The sequence below is a fragment of the Sceloporus occidentalis genome, unplaced genomic scaffold (assembly GCF_023333645.1).
Source record: "Sceloporus occidentalis isolate IW3139 unplaced genomic scaffold, rSceOcc1.0.p SCAF_16, whole genome shotgun sequence".
Taxonomy (NCBI): domain Eukaryota; kingdom Metazoa; phylum Chordata; class Lepidosauria; order Squamata; family Phrynosomatidae; genus Sceloporus; species Sceloporus occidentalis.
In genome coordinates, this window is record NW_028316996.1 from 11426003 (window position 1) to 11452175 (window position 26173).

The following is a 26173-nucleotide window of genomic DNA, read 5'->3' on the forward strand; positions in this document are numbered from 1 at the left end:
GATTGATACCATTCATATTTATCATCAGCTACGTCCATTCAAAAATAAGCAACTATAATTACAGAATTACAGCTCCTTATGTTAACAGAATATTTACACAAAAGGGGAAAAGATACTTGCAGTAATTTGAACCACAGATTACAATGTTACAATAATGATATGTTTGTCCAGAATGATTATCACAGAACAATTAACCTAAGATTCAGAAGAGGAAATGACTCTACGTAGTGTCAGTGATAACTTTAAATATGTTACTCGCCTATTGGAGTCCATTTTGCATGGACTCCAGTGCAATCTACTGTATGTAAATTGGTGCAGGTTTTCTTCATTTTTGGAGTTAAAGTACTAAGACTTCTCATTAAATTCCTTCCTCGGCTGCCTCCACAGAAAACAGGGAGAATATCTCAATATGCTTCTTGCACATGCTCCGTAGAACTCCACATTCTATCTGAGCTCCTGTTGAAATGAAGCATGTGTGAGGTCAGGCACTGATTTTGGATGAGAATCTCCATTCCAGTTCATCCCGGAGTTGTTCAGGTCAGGGCTCTGTGCTGGCCAGTCAAGTTCTTCCACACCAAACTCATCCAACCACATCGTTATGGACCTTGCTTTGTCCACTGGGGTAGTCATGCTGGAATAGAAAAGGGCCTTCCCCAAACTTTAGCCACAAAGTTGAAAGCATTGCATTGCCCAAAATGTGTTGGTATGCTGAAGGGCACATAAGGAAAGTATCATGTGCAAGAATCTTATTAAGTGGGCAGGAAGGGAGCCATAGACAAAGCTAGGCGGAGAGCCCAAGTAGTATTCAGATCTTTACATAAATGGAAGCTGCTTCTATCTTTGTGTTGCCACACCAATATATGTATACATGCATACACTTATTTGCTTAATAGGCACAACCCTCTGCATTCATACAGTGATATCCTCACATTAATACATACACACACCTGCATACAAATTGCCACAAACACAGATCCAAGATCCACAAACACAGACCAAGCGGCTTGTACTCTTACTGACTGCGAGGCAGGTCTGTAAAGTATAAAGGAGTCGCTTATCTTTCTAAGCCCTGGATCCCCAATATTCGGCCATGCAAAAAGAAAATACGGTAAAACACAACATTTTTTGCCAGCGTATGGAAAATTTATTATTGACTGCGTGGAAGCGATATGGCCCTCTACAGAAGCATCCGCCAGTGTTAGAAGCCTGCATTGCGCCTCGCAAATACTGCATAAACCTGCCCTTGAACAAAAAAACATATTAATAATAAGTATAATAGATTTTACAGAACATTTAAAGCAAAAAAACAAATACCTATTTACAGTGCACGTTTTTAGCTATAAGAGCCACCAATAGCAGCACTTGAAGAGGAAAAAAACAGATACAGTACTTAAAGGTACACATATTATTGACACATAGTGAATTAGTTTTGTTCTTGTAGTGCTTGAGCAGCTAACGCTCTGTGGATATTGAACTGACATTAGTCCAAAGGTTACAGATCATTCACTTCTCAAAAGGGTATTTACTTTACAAGGCTCACAGAAATGCCTGCCGCTCCATTAATAAGAATGTAGCTGTTGATCACATCAAACTTCATGTAATAAGCACCATTCATCAGGAATCATCAGATGTCCACATCAAAGCTACAGCCCCCATTAAAAATCAGTGAATTACAATGCGGCAGCAGATGAAATGTGTTCTTCACGCCGGTAATTGTAATTGAATGTCTATGAGAAAATCAGAACATTTACAGAGGTGTTGCAATAATGCCTTTCTCTGTATTCTGTCATCGTTTGTACCTTTGTAAGAGTCAGCTTTCTTACAAGACTCTCAAACTACGGTAATTATTATTAGGTCTAATGTCTTGGTTAGTGTGATGGTTGTGTTAGAGGAGATATGCCAAGGTCACATTTGGAATGTTTCAAATTAAAGTAAGGAGGTATAATTCTGCATGTTGTTTATTGCATTCATATCAATGGTTTATTAAATACTCCTTTTCCTGCACTGAATTAGTAATATATTAATTGGACTGTTGTCATCATGGCTAAATGTATGTTAATGCGCCTACATATTTCATAGGATTATATCCTGGAGAATGACTGCAAAATAAATCTTGAATAGAAAATAATGCTCTGTATACTAATGCCTCAGACTTGTAGTGTTGGGAAAATTACTACAATTACATTTTCTTCAGACATTATGGTAAATGATGAGGTACATTAAAGAAGTAAATATCTCAGCTAGGAATAGCAGCGGTGGGGTTTATGTATAATATATGAAGGGACATACTGTTGGCTGCTTTGATGACAGCACCACCTCCAATACTTTGGACCACAATTTTTACAGAAATGGCCATTTTGTTTTGACCGCTCAATATAGTAATTTTGTCAGTAATTTTTGTACCGCGTGTCTTGCAGAACCAGCAGACACAGCAGACACTGCTACACCCAGATCGAGTGAGCGTGGGGCATTCGGGTAGATTGCCATTCCGGGCCTTCATCAAATGTCTTAAGACAGATACCATCTGTAGTTGCAATAACATATATTTTGATAGTATTAGCATTTTGGGAGAGATTCTTATATCTTACATCAACAGATTGCAAATAGTTTTGTTAATAAAATAAACAACTCTAGGTTTGACCAGGAGCCCCTGAGTGTCTGGGCCAAACCCCAGCCCTATGTGTGACTTGCCCTGCTGCCACGCACAGCTAGCCCTGTCTCTTCATGAAGCCTCCCCCCAGATGAGGGAGAGTCTGGTCCAAATAAGAGGGACAGGAGATTTAATCTGTGGGTTATATATAACCCTCCTATACCAATGAACTTGCATTCAATATACTGGATAAAGTAAATAGTGCAATTTTAAAATTAAGGAATTCATCATCCGAGGTCTTCAGTAAGGGGATGATGTCAGGTCATTAATGCATCGATAAAACAATTTTTTTTTTTGCACCACCATTGTAGTGAATATAAGTGTGTTCTCCAGCGTAATTGGTTTTGTTTAATCTTGATGCGTTCTGGTGGTCTGCCTATTCCAAAAAACACGTTGTGGATTTTAATTAGATGTTGGGATTTACTTTAATAACTAGAAATCTGGCCATGTATTTCTGTGGACCATTGGCTGACTGTGCTCCATACTCTGGGTAGTGCAGTGTGCAACCACCAGCTATGCCCAGCTGTACACCGAATGAGTATAAAAATGCAACATGCAGCTGTGCATACCCAGCTGGTGGCCACACGGAAGTCATTCTGAGGCCACCTAGTTTTCCCAACCCAGTCATTATTACACCAAAGCAACCCAGTTTGGAAATTGGTATTGCTTACGAGACTTTATATCCTGTTTTATAATAATCATGGACATCTGTACACATAAACAAACCCATGTTTTATAGCACATGGCATTATGAAACCATGTTTTATGCTTCAGAATCCATTGACACAGATTTGGGATTTTTTATGAATAAAGGCAGATGTTGGCTTGATAAGAATGCAGCTGCTGAAAACTGGCAAAAATGAAAGCCTTTTGTAGTTTCAGGAGACGATGCTGTGCAGTGATCTATAAAATCATAGTGAGTTTCAGCATCCTCTCGGTCCATGCATATTCTTGTCCTTATGACATACCGTATATACTCATAAGTGCAATAAATCCACCGACACACAAACACATGTTGCGGTTAGTCCATGCAAAGTCAGGAGAATGAACATTAATGAGCTCCAGAGATCAGCTCAAGATGAGCTGCTTTGTGCGCTAGGGGTGGAAATGTTATTGCGGTTTGAAAAATGTCCAAATATCAACATCTGCTTAGCACATATATCTACAACGAAGAATTTTCATTTATTTAATTCAATTTCAATGAAGTTGGGCGCAGTGTACCACTTTTGTGACACTTGTACAAAGCCTTCCAACTGTCCCGCTTTGTACGGGACAGTCTCTCGATTTTGCCACTTTATACCAAAGTCTCTACCTCTGTCCCTATGTCTGTGGTGGGGACAGAGCCGGCCTTAGGTGTTCCGGCGCCCTGTGCGAACTACTCCTCTAAAACTTTATTTAACATGGAGGATGTTAAATAAAGTAAAAAAAACCAACAAAAAAAACCAACAATGTTTTCATTTAGGTGCAGCGGACTCCGCGGCGGCGCCCCCTGGAGTGTGGCTCCCTGTGCGGTCGCACAGGTCGCACACCCCAAAGGGCGGCCCTGGGTGGGGAAGTACTTTAGAGGGGGCACCTACCATGCCTACCAATGTGCTGCTTTAGTTGAAAACCTTATTGGAATATTGGATAATATTTTTAGGCAGGCATAATACTATACAAAAGTCACATTTTCTGTTAAATTTAAGTTGAAAGGTCTGTGTCTACCTTCCAATGACCATTTTATTTTATTATTTTTTATTTTTTTTTAAACATATATAAAAAAGTAAAAAAATACAGAAAGCGTCCAAGGACCATTTTAGCCCTACAAGTCCTGTTTAATATTATCTTGTTCACATGAACTTGGCGCTAGTTGGTGGCCATTATCTGGGAAAGGCCATGTTGCAGTTTTTAATGCCATTTATTAATATAACTAATGTTATCTTTGTTTTTTTTCATGGAAAGTTTCGATATCGTTTAGGAACTTTGTACTTTTCTTGGAATAGTTTTAATATGTCATTATTACAGCCATCAATTTTATGGCTTCCCAGAGTAGGATACTGAGCATGTGTGATTAAAGCCCAGTTGATACAGGTATGCGCAGCTAATGTGCTGTGCTCTTGCTTTAAACTGTCAAGCCAAGCCTGGTATGGATGGAGTAAAAGGCAGCAATAGACACACTCATTATTCAAGATTGTCCTCTGAACTGCATGTCCTCTGTAATAATGGAGTATGTTCAGTCAAGTACACAGGTCAGGAACGTCTTTCTGCTTTGTTTTAAATTGCGTGATGGATGATCCCCACTGTTTCAAGAAAAACCTTTCTGCACCATTATCTAGGGGGTTTGAGTTGCAAATGTGCTTTTAATCTCCCATTTCAAGGGACGACTTTAAAAACAAAACCTGGAGACAGAAACATGTTTATGTCATAAGAAGATACATTATGTCATACAAAGAAGATTGTAAAAAAAATTCCTCTGTTTTAGAAGAAATGGACCTTGGTTTTCTGGATCAAGTCCAAGTATATGACACACGCCTCATAATCTGGAATGACTGGTTTATTTAGGCTACCCCAGTGCAGCTCAGGTTATTAATAACCCCAAGTGGACATTAGATAAGCATGCTCCCCACCCCCACTGCGTAGAAGGTAGGGTAACTACCCAGGTAACCAGTCTTTTTCATATCATGAAAAATACGCTCACATTACTGCCAACCATCCTGAAATTGCTGGATCTTGGGTGTCTGTGAATTCCTGACTTACACTTTTTATTGAGTGTAGCTCTGTTCTCAAGATGTTTGATAAACTCCTTACATTATGTCCTCGTTGTTATTAGTGAATAAGCAAATTGCTACTTTTCGTGAAACGTACCCACATGACATGGACATTTTGACTATGTAAACAATGTGAAATATATACTCAGCATTTTCTTTTAATATAATTAAAGTGAAAATGCTCCCTTTTAATATATCACGTTTTCAAAATATGTATGTGTGTATGCATGGATACGTTCATTTAAGCAGACAATGGTAAAGTGTTGTTTCCCCTTTAAATACCTTCTGTTTGACTCTAAAAGCGCTGACATGTAATATCTTTGTGTTGTCTATTTATTTTAAAATGTCATCTTTATTAGTTTTACATTCAGGTAACAGAAGCAAGCATCACTTTCCTTCAAGACCTGCTACCAGTATGTGGCATATAAGTCTGTGACAAGTGACATTACAGAAGGTCATGTCACTTTTAACTGCTTGCATTAAATCTGCCTGATTTCCCCTGTGCCCTTCCTTTGTTTGATTAATATTACTAGATTCTAGCCATCTTATAGGAAAACATTATTTAACGGCAAATCCGCAAAACAGATTTGCTTTCAAAACATTACTTTGTATGTCTATGTAGTCAAGTTTCCACTGAGATGCTTGCTGTATCCTGTAAACGTACCCATCTATGCTGAGTGCTTATTCCAGCAGGTGGAGACAGTTCCTAGTTTTAGGAGGGTGACGGAAGATTTCACGGAAAAGGGAAAATCTTTTCACGTTGTGTCAGGTTCTAGATTGCCGCATTAAATGGTGAATAGTTTGCAGGATAAAAATCATTAGGAACATCTCAGGTATTTCAGAGGACAGAAAAGAAAGACAGAGAAGATGTGATGGAAGCACTTAAATGCATGAAGGGATTTAAAAGAGTGCAGGAGGGAAGATTATTTATAAGGAGGAGAAATCCTAGAACAAGAGGCCATAATCTAGAACTTCAGAGTTAAAGGTTTAGATGTAATGTAAGAACTAGACTTGTGCATTCGGATTCGGGCGAACATGAAAATGAGCACGAAGGATGCGTTTTCGTTGTTCAGCCCGAATACCGAACATATGAACATGGCGGCGGCAAAACTTATGCGAAGACAAAGACACACAACACGAAGAATCTTCTTGTTAGTCTTCGTTTACTAATCTTCCTGGACCTTTCCCCATCTAGCCTACCTTATCTACACAGCATCGCAGGGGTTAATGGGAGCGGAAATTTGTAGGTTCACGGTCAGGAGTTAAAGGTCCGTACGAGCGGCTCTATTGGTCATTCGTACGGACCTTTAAATCTTGGAGCGGGGAGACCAGTGGTGTCTCCCGGCCAAGTTGCGGCACCAGGATTTTAAAAGTCTATACGAGCGACTCTATTGGTCGCGGGCAGGAGGTTTGTCTGCCATCAACCAATGGCAGAGGAGCTCCTTGCCGGTGACCAATAGAGTCACTCGTACAGACCTTTAACTCTTGGAGCGGGGAGCCCAGGCCAAGTTCCGTGTCAGGAGTTAAAGGGCCACATGACCGACTCCATAGGTTCGCCATCAGAAGTTAAAGACCTTTAACTCTTGGAACGTGGGAGACAGGCCAAGTTCCCCGTCAGGAGTTAAAGGGCAGTGCAAGCAACTCTATCGGTCGCACTTCATTGGTTGATGGCAGAGGAGGCCCCTGCCAGCCAACCAATAGAGTTGCTCATATGGACATTTAAAATCCTGGCGCCAAAGCTGCTGCGTAGTGCGTACCTCGTTAACCCCATATTAACCCCTTCTCCCCATAAAGGGGAAAAAACGAACCTGAAGAATGTACATGAATATTCACCCGAGCCGAACATAGTAACGGGCGAATATTCGTGGAGTACGAAGATTTTTTTCCCCCACGAAGACGAACACGAACAAGTAGGGTTGGCCGGCGCCCAAGTCTAGTAAGAACGTATTTCTTTACTGTGAAGGTTGATAAGAAGAACAGCTTTCCGAGCAGAAGTGGTAGAGTTTAATACAGTGAGGGAAACATGCATGGGATAGGCATAAAGCTAGCCTGAATCCAAGACAACATCAAGAACTGATTTCAATCTTAGATCAGGAAAAATGGGCAGACTAGATGGACCAGATGGTTCTTATCAACCATCAAATTCTATGTTTCTTTGTAAAAAATATTGGGTAATACTTGAGTAATGCTTATGCCAGAATGGAAGCTGGTTACACAGACTATCCACATAACATGAACCATGATCCTGTTGTAAGAATAAATATGTATTTTTAAGGTAGGCATGCAACAGACCCAATATAATGTTGCTCTTATCAAGAAGTCTACCTGTGTCATTAATGGAGTGGATTTTGACTATAACAATAATCTACAGAAGGACAAATGAGAGAAATCTATTATTATGGACCGTTTTGGAAACTCTGTACCATGAGTTTTATATACAATTAAAAACAGAGGCAGAAGATATGGAGCACACTGTTCATTAGACATACTGTCTAGCAATGAGACAAAATGTATGTAGGTAAATAGTGGGTTTCAAAAGGTAAAGGGTTAAAAAGGTTGCCACTGTTTAAATGGGGACAGACTACAACTCTGATCCTCCACATTTGGCACTCAGACTAAGCCAACAAGCTTAATACACCCTGGCCAGTTCAGACATACACCGAAGGGAAAAAAAATCTAATGGTCATCTAACGTAAATAGTTTTCTGAAAATTCTCTCGCGTGCCCCCAATATATAAATATATTTTATAAATATAAAATTACATTGAAAAAAAGGTTATTGGTTCTGTTTAATTAATTTAAGTCTAAATTCTTCCACTGGATTTCAGTTACCTGTGTCGACATATGATTTTACAAACACATTTACCCTTGTTAGAGGCATGCCCCATGTAGAAATTACTGGTGTCCAGTTTTGATCTGGCCGCACTAAATAGGATATTTTGCATTTTTTTATGTTGTCTGTTTTTTCTCCAGATGTCAGCTGAGTCACAGAAAACGAGCATGACCTTAACACTAAAATTATAACCTTCCAGACCAGCTTAGCTGGAATTGGTACAAACCTGAGATATAAAATCACCGTTGTTAATTATATACATAAATTCCATTTTTATTTTGTCTCTGTGCTAAGTGTATAAGCCACAATTTAAACGGTCATTCCCAGCCTGCCCAACGTTATTATGGCTGGAAGAATTGCTACATCCTTTAACTGTATGGGACCTGACAGGTGACTCAATAATTCCCCTATTTATTGAAGTCTTTGCATCACCCCGATGACCCTTTGCTTCTGAATTTGATGATAAATGAAAACATTTACTAAAAGCTCCACATTCTGTGATAAAAATAAATGTATCTCCTAACTTTTTATTGTGCCAAACTACGAGATCATCTCTGGCTGCCATACCGTTTACTACCTTTACACGTATATATATATATATTTTATCCCTAAAGGTCCTCAAAGGTGGTTTAAATTGACCTTCTCACCTCATTTAAGATGGACCGCAGGCAGACTACATTATAATGTAGAGCGTGTATCCTTGATAAACACCTCCATCACTCAGAGGTGAACCCGTGCATTTATCCTGCAGTTCAGGACCCACAAAGCTCTCTGGATGAGGATTTGAAAGACTCTGAACACTCTGCCAGCTTCTCAGCATGCGCTGAAAGCCAGTGTCAAAAATAGTGCCCTATTAAAGGCATCTGGATGGAACAAATCAAAAGCGACAAAATGAATGGGGACAAATGTTTCAAACTTTTGCTGCTACAGCAATTACCGCAATTTTGTGACCAAAGTGTTGTGGAAAGCCAAGATATATAAAGTTACACCATTTTTTTTTAAATCGTCTTTTCTGTCCAAGCAATGTATATTTTGCTTTATCTATATTTCAATGGAAATAAAAACTTTTTCGCAGGAACATTACTTGTATTCAGACATTTCCGAGAAGAAGCTTTGGATGTGTAATATAGAGACACCGCTTCCTTTATAAAAACAGCAGTAAAAGGACAAGTGCACTTACGCCATCGTTTGACTGTGTGCGTGTTCTTTGTCAGTCTGTCTTGCTTTCTGTCTATGCACGGCTTTATAAACAGAAAAAAATAAATGATGTAGAACAGGAGATTCTATCCATGCCTTACTGTCATCCTATAGCTATTCATCTGACAGCCCAATTAATCACTTAGTGGCCCATCAGTGCACAATCGGGGTGTGGCATATATTATACATATATATCTATATACCGTATTGGCTCGGCTATAGGCCGCCCCCGTATATAGGCTGCACCCTAAAAGTTTGGTGCTTTTTTAAAGAAAAAGTTTTTTTCTTTAAAAACCAACAAAAAAACATGCTCCCACTCTGTCCCCCCCCGAGATATGCTGCCACTGTCCTCCTCCCCCCCCGAGATATGCTGCCACTGTCCTCCTCCCCCCCGAGATATGCTGACACTGTCCTCCTCCCCCCCCGAGATATGCTGCCACTGTCCTCCTCCCCCCCCGAGATATGCTGTCACGCCCCCCCCCCCCGAGATATGCTGCCACTCTGCCCCCCCCTGACTTACCAGAGCAGACTCCCGGGTGTCTTGCGGGGCCGGCGGGGGACATCTACGCAATATGCGTATACAGCTTCCGGTGCCGGCACTCAGCGGATGCCAGTCTCCGCTGCGGGGGATCTGTATCCTAACCCCGCTGCCTGCCCGGCGCCCGGGACTGCATGGCCCCGAATATAGGCTGCACCCCCACTTTAAAGACTTAAAGTGCGGGGAAAAAGTGCGGCCTATATTCGAGCCAATACGGTATATATATATATATTTTGGGATGTAGAAAACCAATATGAGAAATGACTAAAAGGATGTCTATTACCTGAAATCCTTAATTAACAGTTTCCAGACTCATGCTATATGCTGGGTATCTTCAAATGTACCACCAAGTCCATTTTATATTTCAATCACGGTACTTAATTGTCCACGCCAGTATACTGTTCTTGCCGTAGCAGTGGTAAACTGTGCAACACGGGTTAAGTAAAACACACACATTAATGTCACACAAGCTTTATAATGGGCTTAGGTGTCCAGCTGCAATGTTACTAAACACCACTGTCTTCTGCATTTTATTATTGCCTGGTAGTACAGCTGCGTGGTGAAGAACACACATATACATTCTACCTCCTTATCGCATATGTGAACATCTGTGCTGTAATGTCACCGTTATAAAGATACTGTCACCATAACTCTGCAGTGTACTGAGATAAAAATGCTATATTTTTCATAACAACTCATATATATTGTGGAGCGAAGAAGATACACGATAAAGCGTGATAACCTATACTGCATAAAGTACCCTTTAAACGGTAGATATTTATTTAGATATAATTAACATTTTTAGCCACTTCCTAAAAAAATAATATTATAAAGCACTTTTAAAAGATGGTCGTGGGCCTCAAGTCAGCAGACTTCGGTCCTCGTATCCTAAGACTCAGTTAAAATATTCTGTACTCTTTTAGAAAACGGTAAGGCCACCATCCATGATGATCGCCTCATTATGATATTATTGTGAGATAAAAGACTAAACTGAAATTGCTGCACATTCTTCTTCACTAAAGTGGCCTCTCTTATCCGTAATAGCAGGTACTGATGTTTGCTTTTTACCATATTGGATGTATGAGTGAACTTTTAGTGCTACCTTACAGTTGTGAAATATGTGTTGCTGGGGTGGACTACCAAGGATAATGAGCTACTTCATTTTTATCTGGAGTTTTAGATTTTAGTACACTAGATTTATTTCAATTTTAAATTGAGCAACACAGGCTTCTTTGGGAAATAGTAACATTCTGCTCTTTTTGTCTGCAGGTAGTGGATGACATGTTAGAGGACGAGGAAGAGGAGGATGAAAAAGATGACAAGGTAATTATCCCTCTGAACACTTGGGTACCTGTGGGATAAAAAAGGTATGACACTGTTTTTACACAGAAAGTGGGGAAAAAAGACGATGTTTAGGCCTAGAAAACTGAACAGACTGTTTATCATCCTAACAATGCTGCTGTATGTTACAAGAAGGCTATAAATCCTCTTCTTTTTTGTCCAGAGCTGGGTCAAATATTTTTTTTGTCTGCCAGGGACAAATATAATTCAGCTTGTCTAGAACTTGATAGCTCTTTTGAAGTTGGCCGCTCTGTCAACTATTCATGAAGGACACAACTTGATCTTGAGGGTAACAAATCAGTCTCTGCTTAGAATAAAAATGAATTTGGTGATAACAGCAATAATAAACAGCTGAGCATACGGCCTTATAACCATATGGTATTCATAATGTAAAAATAAATTAAGCGGTTTTGGTAGGGGGTGAGGGACATAGTCAAAGGTCTACGTGCTGTGCAATGACCAAGAACACTGGGTTTTGGATTTTGCGACATATAAATATATTTCTTCTGTTTTCGTAGCTCTAAATGATCTAAATTAGTCCCGAGAGGATTAGGAGCCGAACTAAATGGTGTTATTTTAAACAGGAAACATAATATGGCCCTACATATATTTTTCCTAGAGATTAATTGGTTTTTAATCTTAAAACATCCCAAAGGCAACATGTCAGTAAAACTATAAAAAACTACTATATAAAACCATAAAACTATATAAAACTACATTTTATACTTGCTAATGTGTCTGGACAGCAGAGGGCAACATTATGACATCAAAGCATTGACGTGATGATTGTATTTGGTATTCTGGAATAGCATTGTGATCCTTACCACGTTAGCTGGTGCATTAACCCTGCCAGTTCAAGAGGAAGTATGCAAGCCGATGACACTTAAAATGTTTAATACTTCAGTGGACACTTTCACAGATTCATCATACTCTTTTATACTTTATTGTGTAGTAGGCCGTATGGGAGACTGTATTCGGCTGAAGCCCCTTCTGAGATACTTTTGTATGTTAGGCTGTCATCATAAGGGTTAAAATTTTGGCTTTGTGTCTTTTGTGTTCAGTTCAAACACAGTGAAAAAAAGGAGAGAGAAATACAGGCTTGTTTCCACAATTCATTGTGTCAGGATATGATAGCACTTGGATTGGTTGTCCTTGTGGGAATATGAAAACCAGAGGGATGAAATTAGAGTGACCTTGTACCACAAAAGCAATGGATTTTGCTAGCGGGACTACTTTGCCGTACACAAGAGCGAAGTGATAAAGGTCTGAAACTGTCTGCAATTTTACAATACCTGAAATCTTCTGGTCTCTCTAGGAACCTTCAAAAGATGAAAAGTTACAATTAAACTCTTGAAAAGACTCTTACTTATATTCATAAAAGGGCCGAAAACATGTTTTTTAGCAAGCCCCTTTTTTGTTAAAATTGCTTTGAGATGCATGCTCTTTTTAAATCGTATTTCATTATTAACCTCTTCCTATACAACTAAAGATTCTAAAAGCTGAGATCAACTGACTCAACCAAATAAATAAGGATGTTGCTGAGATAAGGAAGAACTAAATACGTTATTCTAATCCATAAAATGGACAATCTCTACTGTCCATAAATACAATGTAGTGGTTTTATTATTAGAAGTATTAGTAGTTTTATTGAAACTACAGAATACAGTGGAACAATAAAACAATGGTTAAAATTAGATGATCAGGTCATGAAAAGACAAGCCTGTCAATGACAGGCTACATCCTATCTGGGGGAAAATGTCCAGTTGATTGGAATGTAAGCAGGTTGTCATGTTACACAAAAAATACCTGCTTGGAGACCACTGACCACCAAAAGCGAGGACTATTTTGAAGCTGACAATAGACACAAAGTACATGAGATTATCAAGTTCTACCCTTTTCTGATCCAGGTGATCCAGAACTCTTTCAAATGCATGCCATCTTTTGCCGAGAAGCGCGAAAATAATTACAGCATACCACATCATTTTATATATACCTATATTAAAGCAAGTTTGATTAATAACTTTTTCAATTACTATAAATAACCCTGAATACCTTGACGAAAAAGCAAGGACATTTTATTCTTAAAAGCCTCCACAGAAGTTGCAGGCACCATCTCCATAGCTTTCCAGCCCTTACTGTGAAGATTCCATGGTGCTACTAATGTTTGAGAAGTTTGTCAAAGATACCCAATATAAGCAAATTTTGGCTTGAGGGCCTTTGAAACCATCTTTAGTTCTAAAAGTCTGGGCTAACAGATCTGTGACTTTTCAAGACCTAAACAATAATAATTTTCAAAAATGCATAAACTTTCAGTATTAATCTCTCAGTTGCCATAAAGTACTCCCTTGTTACAGCCTAGAATTGATGAAACTTACTGCTCAGGGTGGCTTCTCATACAGCACACAGGATTCCTAAAACTCCAATCATGTTCGATAAATTGCTTTACTTGGTAAATCTCACCAAAAGTGGATTGGATTGTGGGAGTCCTACATACTGACCTAGAAACACATTTTTGTGGGGCAAAACCTACTTCCTTTGTGGGGCAAAACCTACTTCAAAACTCACTTCTTTTTATGTGATGGTAGCCTTTGCAAAGAGAGGGAATAATTTATTGAAAAATCTGACATAAAAAATGTATGTCATGAATTGTTAACTGGTTCTCATTACAGTTAAGGAAATACTTGCCAGTTGTTGAAAATATCCTTTACTGAGTCGAGTGCGGATTTTAACTATTACCTCATAATATAAAATATCTGTAGGCCCTAATATGAAATCTTAACAACCAAAACACTTACCTAGGGAGAAGCTGCAGCTACAGAGGTCCATCATGTACAAGGAGGTGGGAAGCCATTTGGCAAGATATACAATGACTCAAACTAAGATACCATGCAAGAGGCCACTGGTCAAGAGTCAATGGTTTTATCAGTTTAGAAGAGTCGCCCTGGGAAATATGTGTGTGTGTGTGTGTAAGCAATAACATTTTCCTACTGTAACTGACCTAATGCTTTTGAAAAGGTTTCCATTAATTCTTAATCATACATAATCAAATTATGAAACATAGATGTTCTGTGGTGTGTAGCGGGGGTAAGAGTCGGTAGTACATTATTCAGAAGCGCGCATACACTTGACATAACCTCTCATTTTACCGTTCAGGATTGCCAAATATTTTACCCCACGACAGCTGGCTCCTGAATTATGTTTTATTAAAGGAAAGATAGCTTCTAATGGACGAAGAAAAAAAAAACGGTGTCTTAATTTATACCCCCGACCTTTGCTTCTGGTAGAGTTGTATAGTTAAATAACACAGCAAGAACTCACTCTCTGGCAGAACGCATTAGAAATGTCAAAAAAATTCACAGTGATTTGTTACCCCTTAACAATCTTCCTTACGCACTTACACTTCAATAAGGACAGAAGCCTAAGCTCCCAGATGCATTTAGTTGCTCACAGTTGGAAATCAACAGATTGGATGAGAAATCTCGGAGGAATGTTTGGGTTTTTTTCCACCCTCCCCGATGCATCAAATATTATATAAAGGAAAGCAGCAGATATGAGTGCTGGTTCTTATGTTAAGGAGTAATAAGCATTCATATCTGGCAATAACTGTACGATTTATTGCAAAGGTCAGTCTGATAACTTGGCTGTATTTTAACTCCGAGCTTTTGGAAAATAATCACTTTCCCTTACTCAGAGTTGGCAGACACAATTTTATTGCTATCCTTTCTGGTTGGAGCTTTGGGTATACTGAAATTGAGACTACATTCTTTGCAAATACATTTCTTAGTGATGGAACCGCAGAATGGAGCTTCATATCGGCAAGAATATAACCAAGATTGATGTGTTGTAACAACATGCCTTGACTTTGGCCTTTCCATCTCGATATGCCAATACACGATGTTACCCCCAGGTCTGTTTTAAAGAAGACCTGTGGCTTTAACAGATTCAATTGTTGGGTTTTTTTAAAAAAAAAACAAGAATACACTTTTGAGTAATAGAAAAACTGCATTTTTTTATCTCTTCTTAGAGATAGACATGTATTTCTTTTACTCATTTGTGTTAAACAATTGAACTAACGTTTTATGTTTCTATAAAAATATTCTTATTGAATTTTCTACTGGTCACTAAATGGACTGAGGCATTTTTCATACTTCTGATCCTATTGTACGCTCTTAATTCTCCCAATGCATTCTCACCATATTACCAGTGCTTGAACCTTGCCAAGACATGTCTGTACTGTCACAACAATCATTAAACCGAAAAACTCTTGAAAGAATTGGGGTGGAGAGCTGGCTTTCGTAGCACTGAATGGTCATATTAACACATAAATATGGATGTCACTATTCCTTTAAGTGCTGTACTAAGGCAGCGTGGAATACCCTCAAGATTGTAAGCTTGCTTGCAGGACTCTCTGTATTGGTTTGTCTGTCAATTCTAGTCTTGTCATACCCCTTGAATATATGTATTGTAAGAAGCGCTGCGTAAATTTTTGGTGCTATGTAAATAAAAGATAATAATAATAATAATAATAATACCCATAGCACTTGCCCTCACAACACCTGTAGGTTACCTTAGCATCAAAGCATGTTAGTAAGAATATAAGGACATGCCTGAGAACCTTTCTAGGGACCTAAGAGTCATAAACTAAACTAATCTCAAGGAATTGAGTACATAGGTGGGACTCAAAAATCTAGGGGGATACCTTGAGACTCCTAAATTCTCCCCTCAGCTAATTCTTATCACCACGCCACTAATAATTTCACTTTAGACTCCGCATCGCCAGCAAAAATGTGGACTTTTATTAACTGTCTAATGCTAAATCTTACAAAATGCCGCAACTAGGAAACATACCCCTCCATCACTTGGCCACATTGCTTTTTCTTATTTTCATTACATCTGTTTTCTCAAGTGGGTTAATAGTAAAATTAGGTCAGAGGACTGTTCAGTGGGATAAAAGTAAAAAAAAAAAAAGATTAATAAATGTGCCAAAGCCTCTCCATAATTGAAGTTGAAGCCTGTGTTGCAAGTATGCAAATATGTCCCAGATGTTGTACTGTGACCACTGCTTGGACTTTGGTTGATTACCGCAAGGCAGCCATTAGTCCTATAACCTCTAGACGCAGGGGTAAATACAGCTTTATATGACAGAGCTAGAGCACCTGTTTTACATTCTACAAAAACCCCTGGTAGGCCTTCCATAAGCCTGCTCAGATGCTTCCACTTAGCAGATTGTTGAATGATTATAAAATGTGTCTTTCTATAAAGCTGGCGCAGATATTAGTCAGTTTTCCTCTAGAAAAAGTCGGTGGCTATTGATGAGGTCCATATAAGCATATTTCCATAGAAGCTGATTGATATGTGACTAAGCTAATATTTTCCTACGTTCTGCACCGTGTATTTTATGGTCAGAACATTTCGCAGGCCAGGACACTGCAAAGTACGGAATTCGTTTAGCCATTAGTTATAATAATAGATTGTTACTACACTATACAGATTACTAATGGTTTAGTAATGAAGCCTAGCGGGAGCATGGGCTATATAATTATTCGCTAGTCAGGCTCCTTTGATAATCACAAACAGGTTTTGACATTTTTGTGCATAGAACCATAGACTTTTGGGAAGTAAAAGCTGCATAAGCGAGCCAATCGTGCCTAAACCCAGTATAGTGGCAGGCTCGCAGAAATAACACTCGCGCCGACAGAGTCCGAACTGCTGTTTCAAACATAAATACAATTACCGCGTATGATATGTGTACATTTTGTTGTACACATTTGTTTCTAAAATTAAATAGTGAATTCAATTAGTATTAAAAGCCTTCTTAAAAGGACTAAAGCAATAGGATGGCGCTTTCTTTACAAATCTGGTTTAGGGCTTCAAGAAAGAAACATGAGAAATGGGGAGCAGATCTCATGTGGGCAGACCAGCATACCCCTATAAAACCATATCAGGGCCATGTAATGTCACGCTACGTGACCCTACAGAGCGTCCCTTTCTCAGAGAAGGTCAGTCCTATACGAAAAACTTGAAAAAGCTTGAGGGGAGAACATTTTAAATAACATACCTCCTTACATATTGTAAATGTGTAATGTATTTTCTTTGTTGCGCATCTCTATTAACTATCTGTCCTCACAAGGCCAACTTAAGGAATGAAGTAAAAGACTATTAATGACATTAATATGTATGTATATGAGAAGAATTATCAGTACATTTGAATTGAACAGGACTTGTGAGTGATTATACCCCCGTATGGAGTTTAGGAATTATATCTATTTATCTAGTTTGCAAAGGATTTAACAAAGTACACGAGGTAACAGGGGAGGGCTGATACTTTCTGACCTCCGGGGCAGGTACAGCTGAGTGGTCCTCCTAGTCTCCTGCCCACCCCCAGGTAAAACATATGCACAAGCACACACACACTATACACTAACTCTAAAACACACTCAATCCACCACAACTCAATCCATCACAACTACCACCTCACTCACCTAACCCTTGAACTTTGCCCTGGGCTCTTCCTTATAGCTGCTAGCACACTGTGTTGGCAGCCACATTATTACCATGAGGCCATGTAACGGCACAGTAAGCCGTAATATTTGCTTTACCGAGGGAGTAAAAGACAAGAGAAACAGCCTCCCAACAGAAGTGGTAAAGCTTAATACATTAAGGGAATTTAAATATGCATGGCATAGGCATAAAGCTACCATAACAAGACCAAACACTAATTAATTCTTTACAGCAGGAAAAACAGGCAGACTCGATGGACCGGATAGATCTTATCTGGTGTTAAATTCTTTAGTTCTATGCGTCAAATAATGGAGATTTTAAAAGACAAGCATATATATAGGTAATATATAGGTGCGTGTGTGCAGTAATACGCAAAAGTTTTAGGCAGGTGTAAGGTAGGAATGCTTTACAAAATATACATGTAAACAGAAGAAAAATCTAAATCAAATCAATATTTGGTGTGACCTCCCCTCCCCTTCAAAACAGCATCAATTCTTCCACACTTGCACAAAGTCAGGGATTTTGTAGACATATAGATAGGTGTACGATTAATCAATTATACCAAACAGCTGTTAATAATCTTCAATTTAATATGTAGGTTAAAACACAATAACTAAACTAAAACTGGGTGAGGAACAACCAAATGCACTAACAAAGTTTTCAAATGTCAAAAGTCATACAACTTGCCAAGACTGAGCACAGCAACAAGACACAAGGTATCAGCAAGGTCTCTCCCAGGCAAAAATGTCATTGTGTGGGAGAAGGCAGAGAAAATAAGCATTCCTGGGAACTTCTTGTGTTTGGTCTCTGGGCAACTTCTGTCTTTCTCTGGGCAGGGGGACCTGCGTTTAGTCATGCTCAAACCCCACTCACTCAATACTGCTTGGGACTAGCCCCACTCCTTTGTGTGGCTAGCCCTCCACTATGCCTGGAAAGCTTTGTCTCATGCAGAACTAACCTCATTTCTCCAGAAGCGGGAAAGTTCCAGGTCATCTGTCCTGGAAAGTTTGTTGGTATAATAATAAGGTCCTATACCAGTGGTGAAACTACCGGGGTCGCAGGGGTCGCGACTGCGACCGTGCCCTGGAGTTCTGCCAGTCAGGGGGCCCCAGGGGGTGCCGAGCGGTTGCTGAAAACGACCGCTCGGCAACTCTTGGGCCCCCTTGACTGACATAAATCCAGGATGCCTCTGCTCCCCGCCGCTGCTGCCGCCGTCGCCGCCTGCCTCAGCGCTGCCCAGAGGGGGTAGGGAGGGAGAGGGTAGATCGTGAGAAGGGGGGGTAGGGAGGGAGGGGGTAGATCGTGTGAAGGGGGGTAGGGAGGGAGAGGGTAGATCGTGAGAAGGGGGGGTAGGGAGGGAGAGGGGAGATTGTGAGAAGGGAATAGATGGGTTGTGGGTGGGGGGGGCCCTTAACAGATTCTCGCACCAGGGCCCTGAGGTTTCTAGTTACGCCCCTGTCCTATACTCAACAGTCATTGCAGTCTATTCATCACTGGCTTTAAAGACGAGAGTTCAACATCCTATAGCAGTTTAATTTATTGTCACTATTTTAACTAGGCACTATGAAAGTTGTCTCATTACTGCATAATTATGGCAAAAGATGTTTTTTATTTAATAAAGGATAGGATAGGTGTCATCAGCATACCAATGGTATTGAAAGCAGTGGCGTCTCCAGATTTCATATTTAGGGGGGGCACATGGGGGACAAGGGACCAAAGTAGGGGGGCCAATTATAAAATGGTACATATACTATATATATATATATATATATATATATATATATATATATGCGTTAGACGTGCATTTTTAACTACATCATATGTACTTATCTCTTTGAAGTGATTGAAATATGATTTTCAAATAACAGCTGAACTGGCAGTTATTTTTCATTCTTTAATATTAGCCCCTGCTGCCAATATATATATATAAATATTAGACCCTGCTGCCGATATATAGAAATATTACACCCTGCTTCCGATATATACTTATATTATACCCTGCTGCCGATATATATTAATATTAGACCCTGCTGCCAATATATATAAATATTAAAACATGCTGCCAATATATAAATATTTGCCCCTGCTGTCAATATATATATATATATATATTTACCCCTGCTGCCAATATATATATAAATATTTGCCCCTGCTGCCAATATATATAAATAAATATTAGACCCTGTTGCCAATATATTTTATAGTGAAAAAATTGGACCCTACCCAAGCATTTCCTTGGGCCCCACTCAATGCTCCCTTGCATGCAATCACTCCCTCCGCTACCACATCAAAAAAAAAAAATTGCCGTACTGACTGCAGATCAGGGGAAGACGGTGAGAGTCAGTCCTTCTGACTGCACCATGACATTGAAAGGTCCTCTCCCCTGTACTCATCCCTTTGTCCCCCTCATTCACTAAACCATACCGCTCTTTTACTTACACCCTGTAGTTCAGGTATAGATCAAATAAACAACACATGGAAACAGCACATGCAACTGAATAAGACAAAAAAAAACCCTTGTATTTGCAGGTATACATAAATAATGTATGGAAACATAGCATTGCAGGTATAAAACAACAGAACACACACCAGGTATAGATCAACTGGAAATCACATATAAACTCAGCACTGAAGGTATAGATCAAATAAACACATGGAAACAGCACTCCATGTATTGATCAATTGAATAAGACATACAAATCCTATATTTGCAGGTAAACATAAATAATGTATGAAAACATAGCAGATACAGATCCACAGAATGACACAAAACCCAGCTTTGCAGGTATATATGAATTGGAATTCACATATAAACTCTGAATTAAAGGTATAGATAAAACCCCCTAAATTACAGGCATAGATCACAGGTCGCACACCCCAAAGCCAACCCTGGCGTCCACATTGCCCACAAAGAACCCGACCAGCACCCAAATTACACGCCAAACAGCCCAGCATGAGTCAACTTTGTCCCCAAACAGCTGAGCCTACGCCATCTTTGTCCCCTAAACACGCTACCTGTTCCATCTTTGCTTTTTTGACAATTACAATAATACACCTATGATTCACACAAACACTTTTACAGTCACTCACTTTCATTCACACAATCATTTATTCTTTCACACAAATTATTTACACATATTCATTAATGCATCCACACATTAATCCATTCATTCTCTCTCTCTGACTCTTTATTTCAATATTCTTGCCACCCTCCTTTCTTCCTATATACCCCCTCTCCCTATCTATCCTGTCTCATTCCCTTCTCCCTCCCTGCCTACCCCCTCTCCCTCCCTATCTACCCCCTCCTCACTTTCTACCCTCTCCCCCTTTGAAGTTCACTGTCCTTGTTGAAGTCCTTCGGTGGGATCGCGAGGCCTCTCCCTTCCTGTTCTGCCGCGGTGTGCGCGGCTTCACTGTTGAGCGCTGGTATATGACGTCATATACCGGCGCTCAGCATGAAATGCCGGCACCGCGACCAAGGCAGAGGTCTCGCGGAGAAGAGTGAGAAGCGCCGAACGGTTTCTGAAAACGTATTCCTCAGCGACCGTTCGGCGCCTCTCTCTCTCCTCCGCGTCTATTTAAAAAAAAAACGGTGTTTCAATTGGGGGGGCACACGGGGGGGCACAGCATGCTGTGGGGGGGCCATGGCCCCCTCTGCCCCCCCTGCCGACGCCACTGATTGAAAGCCAAAGGATAAGATGAGTTTGCCAAGTGAGGTAGTGTAAAAGAGCACAGAAGAGGTCCTAGAACTGAGCCTTGAGGTTCCCCAACTGAGAGAAAAAATACGTAAAACTTATCAAAAACATTTTATGTTTTATAATTGTTAATGTTTCACTTAAAGTTATTTTATAAATAGTCATCACTGTTATCTGTTTTCAAATATATTTTTATTTTGATATTTTTTTATATATAATGGCATCTATTTTATATTTTTTGGTGTATTCCAATTGTCAATAAACAGTAGCATTTCAGAAGGACTTCAAAAAGTAATAATTGAAATGCCAGAAGTGAAATTTTAATAGTATTACATACAGTAGAATATAAATAAAATGGTAGGAGTGTAGTGGTATTCAGAAGCAGATAAGGATTATTATTGTGATTTTTTCAAATGACTGGGCACTCTTTGCTCTTGGCACATCACTTTCACTGCCTACTGCCAAGTTGAACCTCCCTGGCTCCAGACCCACTGCCCATGTCACCTCTCAGCTACAAAAAAACAGAAACCAACCAACTGAAGCCAGAATCCAAACCAGCTGCTCATGACCCCAAGCGAGTATTGGCTTAGTTTTCTGATACCAAGTCCAACTTAAATGTGAGCAAGCACAGGAGGCTTTATTAGCAAGAAGGCATCTCCACTTGTAAATGAAATGTTCCATTACACAACCCACACTTCTGCTTTGCCGCACAAACTTAGAACACTTTGATTTCGTGAAAAAAGTGAAAAAGAACTCTTAACTTAAAAAAAGAATAATGCACTACAATTGTAAAAAGGATGTGGACATCACCCCTAATTATTGGGTTTACGTTTTTTAACCATACCCACTGCTAACAATTCCTAATAAAATTAAACTTTGGGGAAGGGCCTTTCCTATTCCAGCATGACTGTGCCCCAGTCCACAAAGACAGGTCCATAAAGACATGGCTGGATGAGTTTGGTGTGGAAGAACTTGAGTGACCTGTACAAAGCTCTGACGTCAACCCAATCCAACATCTTTTGGGATCTATTGGAATGTGGATTGCCAGCCAGGCCTTCTCATCCAACATCAGTGCCTGACCTCACAAAATGCTCTTTTGGCTGTACGGGCCCCTTACAGGCAAACCACTGCCATGTGTCCCCTCCTCATGCAGGGCCAGCCCCAACTACATGCATGGCCGTCTCAATAGCACTCCCGTAAAATAGGGAGCAGTCTGGGTTCCCTATGCTATGCTAATTAGAAAAGACAGAAAATGGGACATAGCCTGTGTTGCTTAAAAGCTGGCTAATAGTATTAGTATTATTTTATTTATAAGTTAATACTTATTAATGTTTTTGGTTCCTTCAATCCATTCAATACAATCCCTGTATTCTAAGCTTAAAAAACACTATTACTTTTATTGTCAATTACTGTTCATTTGAAATATCTATGTTTTGGCATTCGCTGTAACACATTATCTTAAGAACTTTTTCGAAATCTTAAAGTTTCAAAACTAATAGTAATAAAATGGATTTTGCCTATTTCTTCAAATGCAAATATTGTAACATTAGGACTTTATTTCATAGTTCTGGCCATGACTGTTTAGCCTCTCTGACCTTTGAACTTTGTATGATATACACAGTTTTGTTAAAATGATATTTTCCCACACTTGACATTGATATTTAAATCACATTAGTGATAGCTGAGTGAGCTTGAAAATAAACAGATAGCTGGCGGATTTGTAATAGTGCAAGCGAATTGTATTCCTGAGTACATTCTCTGCCGTAGGCTATGACTTACTAGTAAACCTAGGAGAGTGTTTAATAAGATAATATTAAAAAATATACTTTGAAAATTCATTTTTAAGTACAGAGGAATGAAAATCCTATCTGTGTGGTTGCCCCAGTTCTGACCTTTCTCCTACACTGAATATATGAACAAATAGATTGATCACATTCATGGCACACAATACATCTCAGTTAATTACAATCTCTTATTAACCTTTTAATATACAAGCCACATCCAATGCAACTTAGTTCATTATAGTTTAAATAGGTCACTTCCTGACTTTTTATTCTACAAATTCTATGTCTGTGCAACCACAATTATCAATGGTCTAGTATAGCATCTGCCTCAGTGTATCTACAAAACAGGCAGAATAGGGAAAAGTTTATATTACCCAAAATAAACTAATTTCTGTTTGTATCAGTATTCTGCCATATATTGCAATAGAGGGAAACAAACACATAAAAATGTGATATATTTCTCTCTGGCAGGCCAGCTCGGACCATCTGGCACAGCGGGCAAATGCCCAGTGGCCCAGTGGCTGAGAGAACTGCATGAGTACCTTTACTCCGGTTTGGGCGCAAATCATCATTTAGCGGCTGCTTGCCCTGAAGCATCAGGGCCACTTTTTCTTACCAGTCTGGCCCTGCTTTGGTAATACATTCTGTGACACAATAGATGCATGCAAAGCCAATCCCCAACTTAATTGGCCTATGTAGCGGTAGCTAACGCTTCCCTATACTTTCACATATTCCAGATTCAAAAAATAAAGGCCAGAAATAAAAGGGGACATAAGCCATTTAGTCTTTCCAAATCATGGCATTCTAGACAATTACGAAAGGGGTGAAGAAGTGTGTTGGGAGCAGATGGGATGCACAATGGAGATTTAAAGAAACAAAGCAACCAATGCTGTTAAAATGCAGTGTTATAAATCAGCATAAAGAAGAGAAGTGTATAAAAGTGCTTTTCAAATCATGCAGGAAGGGGAGAACCACCAAGTGGTACGGTGGGCATGATAAAATGATCCTTTAGGAAAAAAAAATCAGTGTTTTAGGTTACAGTAAGCTATCATGTCTGTTAGCACACGGCAATTGATGGTGTAAGGAACCATACTTCATCCCCACCTTCCTCAATCTTCCTTATAAGCCTCTCTCATGCTCACTACTTACATTGAGTTTATGGTGCTCCCCATCGCCATTATGTGTTCCTCCTACTCCCAACCCCATTAGATTACCTTTCTGCTCCCCACCCCATTAGGTTTTCATCCTATTGTTTTCCTACTGCTCCCCTTTTCAATATGTTTCCTCCTGCTTCCCAACCTATTATGGTTTTCCCCTATAGACCACCCCATTATGTTTTTCTTCTACTTTCCAGTTTCTGCTTTCTTTCCCAACTGTTCCCATTCTGACCCACCTTAGAGTGAACAAAAGTTCCACCAAAGGGCTTAGTAAATGCAATTTAGTATTTTATTACTGAAAAAGATCAACAATAGTTAACTTAAATTTGATGTTAAAATACATGATTATATGATGGGAATAAATTGTTTCGATTATACTTTGAAACAGTTCTAAGTAAGGAAACGCACAGGCTCATGAATACAGAATTTCCGCAAATATTTAACAAGCATTGCAGACAATGCTGTGAGCGGCAGGCTGCTTTTCGATGCTGTTTGAAAAGTCTATGATTGGTTTAGCGGGATGGGAATCTATGTAAGTATCCCGTCTGTGACAAACTAGAATGTCTCTGAAGTCTTACTGTATGTAATCTCTAACTGTCAGAAATGGAAAAGTGCAGATCATTTTCCAAGAGGGAGGTTATGTTTTTTGCTTCTGATTCAAGCTTCCTTTTCGAAACGGATTGAATAGCACGGTACGCTCAAGTCCACCTTTCAGCCCTCCATTGTTTCTGATGAAACCATTTTTTTCCCCTTTCGTGATAAAGTATTGTAGAATCCTATCTCCTTGTTTATTTAGTATTGTGGTGCCCTAGATATGACAGCGTGCGCAGATCCAGTTGAAAAATAATGAAATCTTTGGGAGAGAGACACACAGAGGAGGAAAAAGACATTAGATGATGGCAGCTTTTATTCCCTGCTGTTATTGGGCTGTGAATGGGTAGATAGATTGCAAACAGAGCTACAAAAGCATTTAGGCTTTATTTACCGCACAATAAATACAAAAACGTTCTGCCAAGAGCTAGAGATGAGAACCTCTATTGAATCTGTTCACCAGCGCCGGCGAGTAGAAGGTTTTTTTCAAACTATTTCCCTAGGTTCGTGTTTAGCGAAGGTAAATCGTGCAGCCCCTGTGACCTACTTCTGCATGAGAGGGGGGATTTATAATGTCAAATTATGGAATCTATCTATAGCTCTGCCCCTTCATCTCTCAGTAATATAACCTACTGTGTCCTAATGACGGTGACCTGGAAAACACGACTATTTCTCATTACAGATGCTATCCTTATGTCAGGAGGGATTTTATTATTCATGTTAACGCCAAGAACTGTGAAGAGGCTAAAATAAAGATATTTTATATTGATCTTGCAATGAAATGCACGTTGTCAGCTTTTTGGTGCATAGTCAAATAATTTACATATTCATACATTTTCTTTTAAAAAAAAGTGTTTTAGTTAATTTGCTGGTGGTTGGAAAGTCAGTTATTAATAGCATATGTGTATACATTGTGCTGGTAGCACAAGCACCGGAGACCAGGCAAAATACATCTGAAAAAAGGAAATTGATCGTTAAAGGAGAAATAAAAAAACGAAAAAGGTTGCAGTAAAGCAAGCTGTGAGCAGAGCCTTAATCCACTTTGAAGACCAGGGCTACTGCAAGCAGCCCAATTGATCTCTCAGTGTGATGTGAATTTGAACATAAATGAATCCGTCTTATTTAACCGTACTGCCCAGA

The 26173-nt window shown here is 39.4% G+C and overlaps 1 protein-coding gene across 1 annotated transcript in view; it reads left to right on the top strand.

Moving 5' to 3' along the window:
* The window catches only part of LOC149303034 (multiple C2 and transmembrane domain-containing protein 1-like), a 196687-nt gene that overhangs the window by 157213 nt on the left and 13301 nt on the right, over positions 1-26173 (top strand). Inside the window, exon 16 of the mRNA XM_089481753.1 lies at positions 11234-11287. Coding sequence (XP_089337879.1) covers positions 11234-11287 — 54 coding nt within the window. The remainder of the gene's footprint in view (positions 1-11233; positions 11288-26173) is intronic.